At 44.8% G+C, this 16178-nt stretch overlaps 2 protein-coding genes across 3 annotated transcripts in view; one reads left to right on the top strand and one right to left on the bottom strand.

The window, feature by feature from the left end:
• Nucleotides 1–574: 574 nt before the first annotated feature.
• Nucleotides 575–730, bottom strand: LOC123845307 (ATP synthase subunit epsilon, mitochondrial-like). The gene is given in 1 exon segment (XM_045876079.1): nt 575–730. A coding segment is annotated over 1 exon segment (156 nt).
• Nucleotides 731–3179: 2449 nt separating this feature from the next.
• Nucleotides 3180–16178, top strand: part of SLAMF1 (signaling lymphocytic activation molecule family member 1) — a 35283-nt gene continuing 22284 nt past the window's right edge. For both annotated transcript variants that reach the window (XR_010412169.1, XM_045876078.3), the window contains exons 1-3: nt 3180–3568; nt 11215–11553; nt 13309–13593. Coding sequence is in view for 1 of the 2 variants with exons in the window: in XM_045876078.3 (XP_045732034.1) it covers nt 3493–3568; nt 11215–11553; nt 13309–13593 (700 nt within the window). In the remaining variant the exon portion in view is untranslated. The remainder of the gene's footprint in view (nt 3569–11214; nt 11554–13308; nt 13594–16178) is intronic.

Raw genomic sequence — 16178 nt, 5'->3', positions numbered from 1 at the left:
GTTGATTGGTGGTGGTGTTGAATTCAATGGTGTACTTACTGATTTTCTGCCTATTGGATCTGTCCATTTCTGATAGAGGGGTGTTGAAGTCTCCAGTGATGATAGCAGATTCATCTATTTCTCATTGCAGTTCTATCAGTCTTTGCCTTATGTATTTGAAGCTCTGTTGTTAGGCACATATACGTTAAGGATTGTTATGTCTTCTTGGAGAATTGACCACTTTGTCATTATATAATACCCTTCTATTTCTGGTAACAACATTCCTTTCTTTGAGGTCTATTCTGTCTGAAATTAATATAGCAACTTATGCTTTCTTTTGATTAGTGTTAGCATGTTTTCTCTTTCTCTACCCATTTACTTTTCATCTTTATATGTCTTTATACTTAAAGTGGGTTTTGTTTTTGTTTTGCTTTGTTTTTTTTTGAACCGTACTTCAATTTATTGGCATTGTCAGGCTGTGAACAAGACAGGTATTTTTTTTCCCATGAAGGGAGATCTTTTTCAATCTGCCCTAACATGTGCCCACACATCGTCATCTGGAAAATGCAGCGTTTCAAGCTTCAGTCAGAGTAGATTATTCCTTTTTCACTTTCACAATTTTTTTGCTGCTGCCGGAAGTCTTCTTGGCATTTGTTTCGAATTCTATCGTCAGTGCATCTCTCACTGCTTTTGCACAGATCTGGGAGTATCAGATGTAGCTGAGTCCAATCTGTCACCAGTACACCACCATGATGTCTCAAGAGTGAGTGCCTCTGGCCAACTCGCAAGGACATGTCAATGCTGGCTTAGTGGGCAGCCCAGCTACAGGAAGATCAGGCCTGAGAAGCAGAACGGGCAGGACTCTGGACCTGCCAAACCTGCCACCTCTTGCCCTGATCCACCTCCCTAATGGTCCCTGTTGTCCACCAGGAGCCAATAGGGTCTCGTTTTTTTTTATCCATTCTGACAATCTCTGTCTTTTAATTGGTTCATTTAGATCACTGGCATTCAAAATGTTTCTTGATATCATTAGAACATTATTTACCATATTTGTTACTGTTTTCTATTTGTTGTCCTTGTTCTTTGTTGTTATTATTGCCTTACACTCTTTTTCTGCCTTTTGTGGTTTAATTGAGCATTTTATTTTCTCTCTTTTCTTAGTATGTATGGTATACTATTTTTTTAAACTTTTTTTTTGTGGTTGCTCAAGATTTTGCAATATACATTTACAACTAATCCAAGCACATTTTCAAATAACACTATACTGCTTCATGTGTAGTGTGAGTACCTTATATAACAAAATAATCCTAATTCCTCTCTCCTATCCTTTGTATCATTGTCCTTCATTTCACTCATATGTAAGCATTCAGAAGCATATATATACATAAGAAATATACATAAGCACACATAAGTGAATACTTTGTTGTTATTATTATTTTGAACAATGTGTTATCTATTAAATCAATTAAGAGTAAAAAAATAAGTTTTTATTTTACCTTCACTTATTCCTTGTCTGATGCTCTTCCTTTCCTTATGTAGATCTGAGTTTCTGACCTATATTATTTTCTTTCTCCCTAAAGAACTTTTGTGAATATTTCTTGCAAGGCAGAACTACTGGCAACACATTCCCTCAACTTGTGTTTGTCCAAGAAAGTCTTTGTTTCTCCTTCACTTTTGAAGGATAATTTATCAGGACTCAGAATTTTAGGTTGGTGTATTAGATTCTCTCAACTCTTTAAATATCTCACTCTATTCTCTTCTTGCTTCCAGTCACTTTTTTTTTTTAGGTTAAAGAAATGAGCAACATCAAAGATATATATTGCAACTTCATTTGCTGGTCAGTGACATTAGTGATCTTTTGCTGAATAAGATGGTAGTTATTAAATACTGGAATAGTACTTCCTCAAATTTGGCATGCTATTTACAACATCAAGGCTACAGTCATGATATACTTTTAAGTGTAATCTGAATCTTTACCTCTTCTTTATCACTTTCTTACATCTATAAAATCAACAAAATATTAAAACCAAAGCTCTGGTTCTGTCACTTGCCAATAGGCTCCCACCCTGGCTGATTTCAAGCTACCAACATGGTGTCATTGAAGGTAGTACAGCAGCCCATATGATATCTGGTATTTTATTTCCACCATAGAGATACAATAGTGGTAAATGTCCTCAAGAGCATAGATAATAGTAAAATGTTGTGAACTAATTAGGAAGTAATGAGTTTTGAGTTTTTATTCCCTTAGTTTTAATATAACTTATTTAATTGTAAATTCATACAATTTGAATTCTTAATAATGATAATATTTATCAATCACCCAGCTCGCAAGATTCCTGAAAATTTAACATTCGGCTCTCACTAGTTGGTACATGCTGGCTCCCACACACCACCAGGTAGTATTGTGGGGAGGATGCTTGGGTGTCACATGAGAGAGGGAGAAAAGCAGTGAAGATAAAGAGTAAGTTTACATATATCACCAGCTCTTGTTACCCTAATTTCCTCAGGAAGTCCCATTGGAGAGTGCCTCTGATCTGTTAAAATGTTGTCGTTGTTTTTTTTTAATTTTTAATTTATTCATTTGAGAGAGGGAGAGACAGAGAGCCCATGCAGGGGGAGAGGGAGAGGGAGAAGCAGACTCCCTGCTGAGCCAGGAGCCTGACATGGGACTTGATCCCATGACCTGGGATCATGACCTGAGCTGAAGGCAGATGCTCAACCATCTGAGCCACCTAGGCATCCCTAAAATGGACTTTAAAAATAAGAGTCTAGCCTCTCAAAGTAAAAGATGGTAAAAGCATCTTTCCAGTGTTTTCATTTTTATGGCTTAGCTCATGGAAAAGTATGTCTTTCTTCTGCCAGTTTTAGTCCCTTCTCCTCCACAAAAAGTGAGACACAAGCTCTGAAATAAAGGTATACAACCAGAGCTCATTAAATTCTACCACACTGCACCTAGCTGGGAAACTGGGTTTCTGCCAGCTGATCTGTCCTTGTCTTCCCCATGTCTCTGTGGCTTTGGCATCAGTACTGCATGTGGAGGTGTGGAACAAATCAGACGTGAGATGTAAGAACTCTTTAACGTTTAGTCATCCAAGTTCAGCCTTGAACTAACTGACCCAGATTTCGGGGCCGTCTGACAAGACTCCATCTCTTCTTTGCACTCTAAGAAGAGTTACCAGACGGAACTACCAGGGAAGGCAGGGGTGGGGAGGAGGGGGGTAAATTTCTGCTCAAGGCTGGGTTTGCTGAACTACTTTCCCGTCTTTAGCAGTCTGAGCATTTGACACGGACTTCTTGGGAACAGCAAAGTGATTTAAAGCCTGAAAGGAGATGAGCAATCCTCGAGACTCAGGCAGAAAAAGTCCCAGTGATACAGGAAGCCATCTGGTTCCTGATGCATAACTAGGCGGCAGAGGCACCTCTGCCTGACGCGGACCTCACTCACTCTGTCGTGGCATCTGCAAGCAGCTGCTGGGCTCCTCAAGGGGCTCCCTTCCCTCTCTTCACCGGCTGATGGATCCTAAGGGGCTCCTCTCCTTGAACTTCCTGCTGTTTCTTTCCCTGGCTTTTGAGCTGAGCTGTGGAACAGGTGAGTGTTCATCTGTTTGAGGATGTGAGTCCCGCCATTACCTGCCGGGAGTTAGCCAGCCCATGGATGGAGAGAAGTCTCAGGGACGGGGGCTGTGGTTTGTCTGCCTCTCTCTCAGGGTTTGGCTCTGAGTTCCTTCTGACTCTTTGAAAGAGGAAGGAATGTTGTGGGTTGGCTCAGCCCCACCAGTCCTAGTTTCCAAGGAAAGCAGGAGCCCTCAGCCAAAGGCACTGGTCACATTCCAGACCAGGCTCTCAGGGTGGGAGGTTCTAGTCAAGGTTCTGGTTGAGTGGTTGTTTTCGCATCTGGCAAAGACCCAGACTAAGGGGCTGAGAAGGACGGATGGAGCTTGGGGAGAAGACGACTCCTAAATCCCTGCCCTTGAAGGGGAATCCTCACACGTGTGAGCGAACCAGAGCTATGGTCCAACAACAAGGAAGGGCTGTAGGGGGAAGAGAGGGTAGAAGTGAAGTGAAAACCTCAGGCATCAGCTGAGAACAGACAGTGGCCACAGTGTGGTCATACTGGTGGCTACTTTCCTGGAAGAGAACCTCCCAAGGCAGTGAGACAGGGAGAGGCCAGGCTTTCTGGAAATGGGAACTGGGAACTCTCAAGGGTCAGGGCAGCCTCAGCAGTAGGGCCAGACCCACAACACAGGGTTTGGGGCTGGGCTCTGCTCTTGTCTTCCTGGCTTGTGTTCCTCCCAGAGGCGAGATGGGGTTCTCTGTTAGTAGTATCAGGGCTATGAGAAACAGTATTTGAGAAAGAAAAAGCCATACAAGGAGTGGACTTTGGGCTCGGTGAGGAGTGTTGAAGTGCTTGGAGGCCGGTTGCACTAGGGGAGGCAGCCTGGAGTGGAAGCAGCATTAGGGAAGGGGGGAAATCCTGAGGCTCTGGGTGTTTTGCACTTGGGGTTTTCAAGACCGCAAATCCATTAAGGACTTTTCCAGGAAAAGTCCAGAGATACGCTAGGGATGTCGGAGAGGCTGTGCATGGGATCTATCTTTTGCTAGACTCCCAGATAAAGAGGACATTTATTGACCCCCTGTTTCCCTCAGAATCAGGCAGACCCATAGCAATTGCTTTCTGAGGTCTAGGGAAGGGATGATCGAGCTCAGGGTTCAGAAAGCCAAACTGAACCACTTTAAGCCACCAAAGAGAGAGCCAAGACTTCCCAGTGCACCTCATTTGTGACTCTACCATTTGGGGATATTTTTCAGTGACTATCAGGAGTGATGGGGTTGAACAGTGAGCTGGACTTTTTAAATCTCTGTGCTTGCTTGCCTGCTGGCCAGCCTGGCCTATGGTGTCCCCATGGCACCAGGTGCTGACAGCGCTCCACTGGAGGTTTGGAGGTCCCTTGTTAGTGAGAAGCAATACAGCCCCATGGGGCGTGATTACCCAACCTGTAACGTCTGTCTTCCTTGCATTCGTTTTCTCTGAAATATGCACATTTTTAGTGTTTTTATTTTTAAAGACACACCCTTTTGTGAAACCCCAATTAAACACAGATGGAAAAGCTTTGAAAGTGGGACAGGTCAACCACGACAGTTACTCAACCAAGAAGTGCGATTCTTGTAAAATCAGGACCCACTCTCCTTCCCATCCCTACTCAGCTTGCCTCCCAATTCCCTGTCAGAATTGTAAAATCAGAAGTCCACATGTCCCTTCCCCCAATAAAGCGAATTTTCCATTCCCTCAATGGTATATTTTGAAAAGAGACTTTATTTTTGGAGAAATTTTGGGTTCACAGCAAAAGTGAGCAGAAGGTACCAAGATTTCCCCCTACTCCCACACATACATGGCCTCCCTATTATAAGCATCCCCCACCAGAGGGTTGCATCTCTTACAACTGATGAATTGCCCCAGGGGGATTTTGTATTCCTCCATGTGGGTCTGCCCCATCTCCTTCACACACATGAAGGACAAGTGTGTGGGTTCCAGACTTGGCCCATCTTTGTTCACTGGGCCATTCTATCCCAAGATGTAGATCTAAGCACTTCTCAAAAGATTTAATACTGGGATACTTTTTTCTCAGGAGATTTAATACTGGGATACAATGCCATCACCTTCACATCTCCAGTACCAGACTGGAAATCAGAACATCAGGGCTGATTGGTTTTATCCATAGACTGACTTTGGACAATCCCACTGAGTAACTATCTGTTAAGGACACGCGATGTGGCAGGCATTGTGCGAGGCGTGCGGGAAGCAAAATGAACATCCACAGCCTTTGCCCAGCACCTGACATATCAGGGCATATCAGAGCCCTGCCACAAATGATTGTTGAATGAATAATAATACTATGTACAGCCTGCTTGCAGTATACCAGGCACTGTCCTAAGTGCTATGTGTATTATTCACTTAATTCTCACACCAACTCTATGAGATATGTTATTATTGTTACAATGACAATTTTATAGAAGAAGGAATGAGAGGCACAGAGAAGTTTAGCCCTTTCTCTGTAGTCACACAGCTTGACTTCAGAGACCTCAATAAATGAACCTGGATAAACTTATGTTCGGTGGGAGTGGGAGGCATGTTAAAATTTGTATCCAGGTCCATGGTAAAAATTAGAATATGCTATCTATAATTGGAACATATAAGTTGATTTTAATTGAATTGAAATGAAGTGTAGGAATATTCAAAAGGTGAGAGAAGTTGATAAAATTATAGAAGGAAGTAGAGGGCATATGGAAGTATTTGATCTGGCATTGCGGAAGTGGATAGGAGCTTCTTTCATCATGTAAGTTTTCATTTAATTTTTTTATTAACTAGTTTGTTTATTGGAAGAGTATCACACATATGTCTATTTAAAACTTCAGAAGTACAAAAGGGTATATACAATGGAGACAAATTCCCCTACTATCCCCCCTGCTGGAGGCAACTGCTATCACCAGTTCCTTGTGTATCTTCCCAAATATATACACTGGATTTTTGTAAAACTTGAAGAGAGTATTCCAGATGAAGGCACCAATGCAGAGGTGAGGTGTTGCGAGTGTTCAGGGGGATGGCAAGTGGTCTGCTGAGCTTGAAGCCTAGGGTCCATAGCCAAGGCTTTTCCATCTGTTCAGCTGGCAAGCAGGGAGAAGGGTTCCCATCATTTCCCCCCACACTGTACTTCTTAGGGATGTTTTACAGATGAAACAGAGTACATTCTGATTTCAGAGAAGGGGGGAACTTAGACTCTGTTGCCATTTGCTCACTCATTCAGTTTTTCATTCTCTTGAGCAACAAGGATTTACTGAGTTTCCTCTATGTCCCAGGTGGGTGTTAGGACTATAAGTGGACAAAACAGACACAGTCACTACTCTCAGAAGCTTCTTCCTGAGTAAGGATGACAGGCGTAGAATCAGAGTTAAAAGCATGATGAGTGATGTGAAGGGGACATAAAAAGGCACTGGAGGGAGGCCTAGATGAGGCTAGGGGTCAGAGGCAGAGACGGGAAGCACGGAAGGAGTTAGTCAGGAAAAAAGAGGGCAGTAACTGGTGTTCAGGCTGGGGCATGGAAATGCCAGTACTCTGAGTCAGAAAGACCCAGCAGCATCAAGGAACGGGGGGCGGGGTGGTGGTGGTGGTGAAGAGGATGGCTCTTGGGACTGGAGGTTAAAGAGCAGCTTCTCTTCCGGGGCCTAGATTTGCTGTAAGAAGTGTGAGGCCTGGAGAGATCCCCGCCTCCTCTCCCTGCAAGCTATGGCGAGAGGCTGTGAGCCCACATGAATGTGTTATGACCCGGCAAGACAAAGCGAGTGGTTATCGTTAGGTAGAATCCCATCTTGTGAAGGGTTGGCCAAATGGGGCTCGTTTCAGGAAAATATCCACGCGTCCATGTGAATCACTCTACTTTCTAAGGAGAATTACCCTTGAAGAAAGTGAGTTGGTGTTAATGGCTATAAATGTTTCCTCCAGACTCTTGAGTAAACAGGGCTGACTGAATCACAGCCTGGCTGGAAAACAGGCATCAGGCAGTAGGATGTTTCGGGAGCGGGGACTCCACTTGAAGGGTTCTGTGAACCACTTTAAAGTCCCCACTTGTTTTTCCACTTGTGCTTGGGTGGTGCTGGTTTCTGGTACCCCTTCCAGACCCAGCCACTCACACACACTCGGTTGTGAGATCACCGTTCTTCATGTGGGCTGCAGGGTGTGAGGGTTTCTTCCTGACCGATTTTTGATCTCACTCCCCGTGCGTGAGTGTGCAGATGCTGCCGAGACTGCCCTCCCATCTGCTCCTTCTTTTCTTTTTCTCTTTCCCTTCCTATTTTCTTTCATTGATTTCTTTGGTGGTGGTGGCTCCTCCCTATTCCATCTTATATCCTCCCCTCCCCTCACTTTTCCTTAATCGTTACTAGTCTCCACCAATCTCACCCGAATTTCAGCCCAGGTGGACTGCCTATTGTTCTCTCCCAATCTCTGGATCTCTAGCCTGATACTAGCTGGGCCCTTTATGGGCCCGTGTTGGGATTTCAGGGCATTTTGGTATCAAGAACATCTGGACCAGTTTGTCCAATTCTCCAACAGCCCATGTGAGCCACAAGTCAATGATGTCCTTTCTAGGTGGCTGCACTCCTTAAGCAGGCGGTTTTGTTTTACTTCTCTGGCTTCCTTATCAACTGAAGCAATCTATGCTCTCTGAGTCATGGGCTCATTCTTTTATGAGAATTAGCTTATGGTTAAGTTCAGTTATTAAGTTCAGTTACATAATGGAGAAAGCTAAATAAAAGAGATTTCAGTCAGGTAACGTAGCTTTCAGCACTCATATTTTGAACAGGTATTTATTAAATGCCTACCATATACATGTTTTGTGGGTTAACTACTGTTGTAGGTCTTAGACACAAAACAATGAACAGAGGGGTGCCTGGGTGGCTCAGTCATTAAATGTCTGCCTTTGGCTCAGGTCATGATCCCAGGGTCCTGGGATTGAGCCTCGCATCGGGCTCCCTGCTAGGCAGGAGGCCTGCTTCTCCCTCTCCCACTCCCCCCTGCTTGTGTTCCCTCTCTCGCTGTGTCTCTCTCTGTCAAATAAATAAATAAAATCTTAAAAAAAAAAAAGCCAATGAACAGAATGAAATTCTATCTCTTGAAGAGTTTGCATCCTAACCAGGGACACAAAAATAAAATAAAATAATGTACGATATATCATCAGAAAGGGGTAAGTGTGCAGTCAGAAGGGGTGCTTATTTTATATAGGATGGTCAGAGCAGGTTTCTCAGAGGAGATAATTTTTTTATGTTATATTAATCACCATACATTACATCATTAGTTTTTGATGTAGTGTTCCATGATTCATTGTTTGCGTATAACACCCAGTGCTCCATGCAGAACGTGCCCTCCTCAATACCCATCACCAGGCTAACCCATCCTCCCACCCCCCTCCCCTCTAGAACCCTCAGTTTGTTTTTCAGAATCCATCGTCTCTCATGGTTCGTCTCCCCCTCCAATTCCCCCCCTTTCATTCTTCCCCTAGAGGGGATAATTTTTTGAGCAGAAACCTAAAATAAAGTGAGGGAGTGAGCTATCCTGATATATAAAGAAAAAAGATATCTAGAAAACAGCAGAAGCAAAAGCTCTGAGGAGGGAATGTTCTTGATGAGGTGTTTGAGCCAGTATGACCATAGTGCAGTGAGTGGAGAGAGAGGGAAGGAGAGGGGTCAGGGACGGGGTTACCCAGAGTCTTCGAAGCCATAACAAAGCCTGTGGATATTTTTTCTATGGGTTTCAGAAATCCCTGGAAGTTTTAAAGCAGGGGAGAGACAAAATCTGGCACAGGTTTAAAAAGATGACTCTGTCTACCGCACAGATGCCAGGAGATTAGTTGGAAGCCAATGGCCATGTCAGGCTGTGACTCCGGTGGCAGAAATGAGGGAAGTTTGAGGTGCTTGGATTGCAGGCATGTTCTGAAGTTAGAGCCAACAGGAGTTGCTGATAGACTCCATAAGGAGTATGAGAGAAGGAAATGAATCAAGCATGATTCCGAATGTTTTGGTCTCAGAATCTGGGGGAGTTGCGATGTTGTCGGTGGGAGGGGCTTTGGAGCCAAGAGTTTGTTTGCTAAGTTTGCAATGCCCTTTTGACCTCCAAATACTGATCCATGTAGGCAGTTTGGGTGGGAGATCTATCTATGCAAGTGTTCCAGAAGTATGTCAACCCATGCAACTGGATGAGTGTGGCTGGGAGGGACGAGATCAGAGTACTAAGTCCTGGGATGATCCAATATTTAGAGGTCTTTAAGAGCAGCAGGTTCCAGGCAAGGAGACTGAGGAGGAGAAGCCAGTGAAATAGGAAGGAAACCGGGAGAGTGGGGTTCCAGGGGTTGAATGAAGGCAGTGTTTCAAAGAGGGACTGATGAACCATGTCAAGTGCTCCTGAGGAAGCAAGATGAGGATGGAGAATGGACTCAGCACCATGGCACATACAGTGACCTTGATAAGAGTGGTTCCAGTGAGTAGTAGGGAAGAGCACCTGCTAAGAGTAGGTACAGGAAAAATGAGTCAGGAAACAGAAACAGAAAATACAAACACACATTAAAGGACTTTGCAATAAAGGAAAAGAGAGAAATGAGGCAGCAGCCAGGGATGAACCTGGGGTCAGGGTAGGGGTTTGTAAGATGAGGGAAGTTACAGGTTGGAATGTTGTGTGTTGATGGAAATAACCCACAACGTTCTATACCAGTAATAAAGCTGATGGTGCAAGGGGTGGGGGCTATTGCAAGAGCAAAGGCTTGAGGTGGGTGAGTGTTCACGATGGAAGAGGCTAACCTTAATGGGAGCATAGACCATCCATCTGGGTAGGTAGGTTTCTCGGTGATAGTTTCAAATGGAAGTTCTCTTCTCATTTCTTCTACATTTTCAGTGCAATGAGAAGCAGAGTCATCAGCGGAGGCCATTGGTTTGAGGAGAGGGGAGGTGTTAAATAGTCAGCAGTAGGATCTCTTACAGTGACTTGAAAGGGTGTGGTTTTTTGTTGTTGTTTTTTTGGGGGTGTTTTTTTTTTTGGTGGTTGTTGTTGGCTCAGCTCTTTTGAAAAAGAGAAATAAAATAATTTCTTACCCTTGATATTAGAAACTATCTTATGGTCTTTTTGAGAGCAGGAATTCCACAGTTTGAACACTGGGCTTACCACTCTCCTAGCTCCACATCCCTCAGACTTTTCTCTTTCTTCATTATCTAAAATGATGCTCTGTAGCCTTGGTCTCCTGGGCTCACGAGCTCAAAATCAGCTTCAGTTGCTCTCTGCCCTTCATACTATGTACCCAGTGGTGGTGAGAAGTCTGGTCAAGGAATTAGCAGACCTGGCTTCTAGACCAGTTGCTGGTTGTGTGACTTTAGGGGTGTCATTTAACTTCTCTGTGCCTTAACTATAAATCTGAGTTGACAGAATTATCTCCCAGCTCAAAGAAACCCAGTGTCCTAGTTAGTCTGTACATCTCCTTTGTAAGTAATTGTAAGATTTACATTGGGATTTTTGAAATATTGAGAATATAGTGGGACTGTCATGACCATTTTTATAGGCTATTAAGGACCTGGCAATCCCAGGGATAGTGCAAGAGGAAGAGGGAGGACCTTCCATCTGTCATTCCTGATCCACAGACAGGATGTGATTCTCCAAAGCCCCTACAAAAAGGGACTTTCTTATTCTTCCTCACACAGGTGAGAGCTTGATGAATTGCCCAGAGATCCCTGAGCAGTTGGGAAGCAGTTTACTGCTGTCCCTGGCATCTGAAGGGATAAGTAAGAGCATGAACAAGAGTATCCACATCCTCGTCACCAGAGCAGAATCACCGGGAAACAGTGTCAAGAAGAAGATAGTGTCTCTGGATCTTCCAGAAGGCGGTTCTCCACGCTATCTGGAAAATGGCTATACATTTCATCTAGAAAACCTGAGCCTGGGGATCCTGGAAAGCAGAAAGGAAAATGAAGGCTGGTACTTCATGACCCTGGAGGAGAACTTTTCAGTTCGACACTTTTGTCTGCAGCTGAAGCTCTATGGTAATGATGGGGCTTCCCCAGTCTGCACGGGTCAGGGTGGGGGGCACCCGAGATCATCCTTTACCTGAGGATTTAGGCGTCTCTCAGAAGCAAGAGTATCCGGGATTGGGAGCAACTTGAAAGGTCACCTAGTCTAGGGTGTTTAAACTGTGCTTTAGGAAGAGGTTTTAGAGATTCACAAATCTTTTTTTGTCCAAATTGCTCATTGATGGTAGTTGATTAGCACTAGTTAGCCCTACCCCCATTTCCCAAAGAAAAGGAACCCAGCTGCCTATGGACTACAGGGCCGTGGCCCCAAGAGTCTCAATTAGCAAATAAGACTTGGTTTGAAAAAAAGGTTTTTCCCTCGATTTTTAAAATGTTTGAATACCATAGATCGAGCCCAACCTCTTTTCCGTCAATGAGGACATTGAAATCCAGGGAGAAGTGGCTGGCTTGTGCTTATACAAGTCCTCGTGGGTGGTTCCCTGAATCAGCCCATGCACCACTCACATGCCCTGTGCTCTGGCACAGTACCGCATCTACCTGGTGGAAAAGCACTTTTTCTCATTGAAACAGAGGCTCTGGTTATAAAGCCGCTCAGCTGCAGAACTTGAACTAGAACATAGGTCCATCTGAATCCAAGGCCAGTGCTTTTTTGAGCCTCTTTAACTGCCAGCCCCTCTTGAATGCACCCGGAGTTTGTGTCTCTTTGGCCCAGAGGCTCTTTGAATTTCCAGAAATCCTGACAACAGCCATGCGTGTTGTCCTGCTTTCTCATAGAGAGACTTCCTTATCTCTGAGACGGGACAGAGAGCCCCACCTACCCAGCATCCCCCTTCCTCCACATAGTGTATGCAGGCTCCCCTCAGCCCTCTGCCAGGTACCGGAGAGCTCTGACTACTCCAATAGTGGCCTAGGGATGACACATCATGCATTTTCTAGAACAGTTCACTGCCTTTGTCACATCATGTCACATAAATTCTTACCTTGGAAGATAACAGTCTCTGCAACCATGAAAGAAAGAGGCTGGGTTTCAGAGTCAGACAGCTTTAGGTTCTGATCTCAGCTTGAGTGATATTATGTGAGACACTCCACCTCTTTGGGACTCAGTTTCCTCATCTGTAAAATGGGAATACTTGTAACTAAGGTTATAATTGTTGAGAAAGTTGTCGAGAAGATTAAAGACTATGATAGATGTAAAATTCCAGAATCGTGCCCATCCTACAGTAGTTGCTAAATAAATACAACCTGCCCCCTTGCCTTGGCCATTTCACAGCATTAGAGTGAGATCCCCCCCGCCGTCCCCCCCAGACACACACAGACACAGACACATAGACACACACTCACAGACCCCCACGCACACACTCCAGGTAAGACCCCACCTCTATGTCATTCTTTCATGTCTAGAGGTAATACTCTAGCCAGTGACAATTAAACCATGCAGGATTAGTTGGCAGAAAACACCACAGGTGGAAAACAGAAGAACAACTCAGATTGGGAGCATCAGCAAGAGCAAGCAGATTCCTAACAGTAGTGGTAGGAGGGAACTAAAAGAAATGATTTTTCCCTATTTTGTCCTGAGGTCGTACCGGAAAGGAGTATAGTGGAGAGAGAGGGATTTGGGGGAACCAGCAGATCCCCACTAGAAATAAATCACGCTGCAGACCCACAGGGAGGGAAAACTACCATTAGGCTGCATTTTCTTCTAACAAGAAGGTCACTTTAGAATCCCAGGGGGTTCAGTGATGGCTTCCCTCCTCCCCCTCCTGACAGAGCAGGTCTCCACTCCGGAAATTAAGGTGTTGAACTGGACCCAGGAGAATGGGAACTGCAGCTTGACGCTGGCCTGCGAAGTGGAGAAAGGGGACTATGTGGTTTACAGCTGGAGTGAGGAAATGGCTACCGACCCACTGATCCCAGCCAACGGTTCTTACCTCCTGCACCTCAGCCTCGGCCCTCAGAATGTCAACAATGTCTACTTCTGCACCGCGAGCAACCCCATCAGCAGCCGCTCACAGATCTTCACCCCGCAGTCCAAGTGCAGGCCAGAATCTTTAGGTGAGTGCCCTGGTGGGGGCGGGCGTGGCACATTGATGATATGGGCTCAGTCCTCACCTGGACTAAATGCTCTGCTCCCATAGCCGTGGCCTCCACCTTGGTAATAACACTTTCCATTTTCTCTATAGTTGAGAAAAGCCTCCTCATGTGCATTCAGTGAATGCCCTCTGCTCATAATCACCAGGTTGGCATTATGCTCGGTTCATACTTGAGGACAACAATAAGAAATGATGGGGCCAGACCTAGCGTGCAGGCCTCCCAGTTGCGATTCTTCCTCTCCCCTCCTGTCTTGGCTCCGAGCTGCAAGGGCAGCTGGGTGAGAGAATGAAGGTGGCAGGTCCCGACTCCCCAGTCCATACTCCACTAATGGTGGGACAGGTCTGTACCATCAATAAGTACTGTTGACCACCTATGCACAGCAAATTGGGCATGGATATGATACATGATCTCTGCACTCCAGCAACCTGTTGTAAAGATTAGACATGTCTAGAGGTAATACTTTACCTCTAGTTCAATAATGAAAAGGAGGATATAATGAAGGGCCACATTTTATGGAATGGACTGTGAATCTCATAGCAAGTCAAAGGCCAGGGGAGTCAGCTCTCAGACTGAGACCTGGACTGTGAAGTTTGGGAATAATAATAAATCATGTAGTACTTTGTTATTGGCAGAGCACTTTCAATGGTATGATCTCTTTTGATCCTCACAATAACCTTACCAGATACGTGGTATCATCGTCTTCATTGTACAGATGAGGAACTTGAAGGTCGTAGCATTTAAGTGCCCTGCTCAAGTTTCTTCAAATTATAAACAGTAGAATCAGCACCTGCACTCAGACCTTCTGACTGCTCAGTCTCCAGGAAGAAGAGCCTCGTTATTCTGCTGTCAGAGGAAGGGAGGGCTGATTAAGTAGTTGTTTGAGGTTGGAAGCAGGAAAGATAGACCACTGAGCCTTTTCAATAACAGATCCTGTGTCCATGCCTCAGGTGTGTACAGGGACAGAAGGACCTGGGTTTTGGCCTTCAAAGAATTACCTATGTCGTGACTTCTCCTTCCTGCATCCACCACAGGGAACAGGAGTCATTCCAAGGAGACTTCAGCCCACAATAGACTTGTTGTCTGTGCAGGAGGCTTTGTAGAGTTTACAGAAGGTGGCCCCAGGGACCCTCGACCCAATGCTGTTCTGTTTACTTACAAGGATAAGGTCACTTCACCTAAGACTTAGATTCTTTATCTAAAATAATAACAACTGACAAATCTTAATTGTTTATTGTGTGCCACTTAGGTGGAATCTCATTTAATCCTCACAGCCACCAAATAATATTAGTATTCCCACTTTATAGATGAGGAAAGAAAGATATCAAAAGGTCACACACAGAGCAAGTAACAGCTGAGCTGTCTGATCCTGGAATCCTTATAGGTACTAGTGGAAGAGAGAGTGCACAAAAATCGCAGGGTTTTTTCTTGGGGGCACAAGCTTCTGTGGTTATAGCAACCCTCTTAGAGCAAAGACAGGACATCAAGTGCTTTACCCTGGTCCACCTCAAAAAAGGAAGAACTCTCTTCATGCTTCTCAGTGTGGCTTAAGAAGAATTTAATTAGTGCATCTCAAAGTCTTGATAGTTCATGAAGCTTAGCTAGGGGCACTTGGCTCAGGACATTCTAAAGAAACATGTGAAGATGCTCTTACTTACCTAGGTTACATTAAGGACCAAGTACACACAATATGACCAGCTTTACTGAGTATGGAACAGGCTCTAGTGAGGGGTGAAGGAACATGAACAATAGAAACGTGGCATCGTGAGAAAGCCCCGTGAGGATCTCAGCTCAGCCGTTAGGAGAACCACCTGACGTGAGGCAGTCTTTTCACTGTCTTGGACCCCTGTTCCATCATCTGTAAAATGAAATGGGTGACCTAGTGAAGTTCTGTCCAGAGTCCATATTCTATGATTCAGTTTGCACGTACATTCATAAGAAGTGCTAACAAAAGATTACAACAAGTATTAGTCTGCTGGGGCTGCTGTAACAAAGTACCACGAATGGGGTGGCTGAAACAACCCAAACTTACTGTCTCACAGCTCTGGAGGCTAGAAGTCCAAAATCAAGGTGTTGGCAGGGCTGGTTCCTTCTGAAGCTGCGATGGAGGGGTCTGTGGAGGTTCCTCTCTGTGGCTGGCAGGCGGCTGTCTTCTTCTGTCTGTTCACACTGTCTCCCCTTGAAATATCTCTCTGCTCAAATTCCCCCTTCTTTTTTTTTTTCTTTAAGATTTTATTTATTTATTTGAGAGAGAGAATGAGAGAGAGAGCACATGAGAGGGGGGAGGGTCAGAAGGAGAAGCAGACTCCCTGCCGAGCAGGGAGCCCGATGCGGGACTCGATCCCGGGACTCCAGGATCATGACCTGAGCCAAAGGCAGTCGCTTAACCAACTGAGCCACCCAGGCGCCCAAATTCCCCCTTCTTATAAGGACACCGATCATATTGGATTAAGGCCCCCCTGTAACTAGGGCTGCCGTAACAAAATACCACACACTGGGTGCTTGAATAACAGAAATTTATTTTCTCACAATTCTAGAGGTTGGAAATC

The sequence above is a fragment of the Mirounga angustirostris genome, unplaced genomic scaffold (genome assembly GCF_029215605.1).
Source record: "Mirounga angustirostris isolate CCGP_5_RB_7025 unplaced genomic scaffold, mMirAng1.0.hap1 SCAF_6, whole genome shotgun sequence".
Lineage (NCBI taxonomy): Eukaryota > Metazoa > Chordata > Mammalia > Carnivora > Phocidae > Mirounga > Mirounga angustirostris.
The sequence above is the reverse complement of the archived record's forward strand: the minus strand, read 5'-3'. Positions and strand labels throughout refer to the sequence as shown.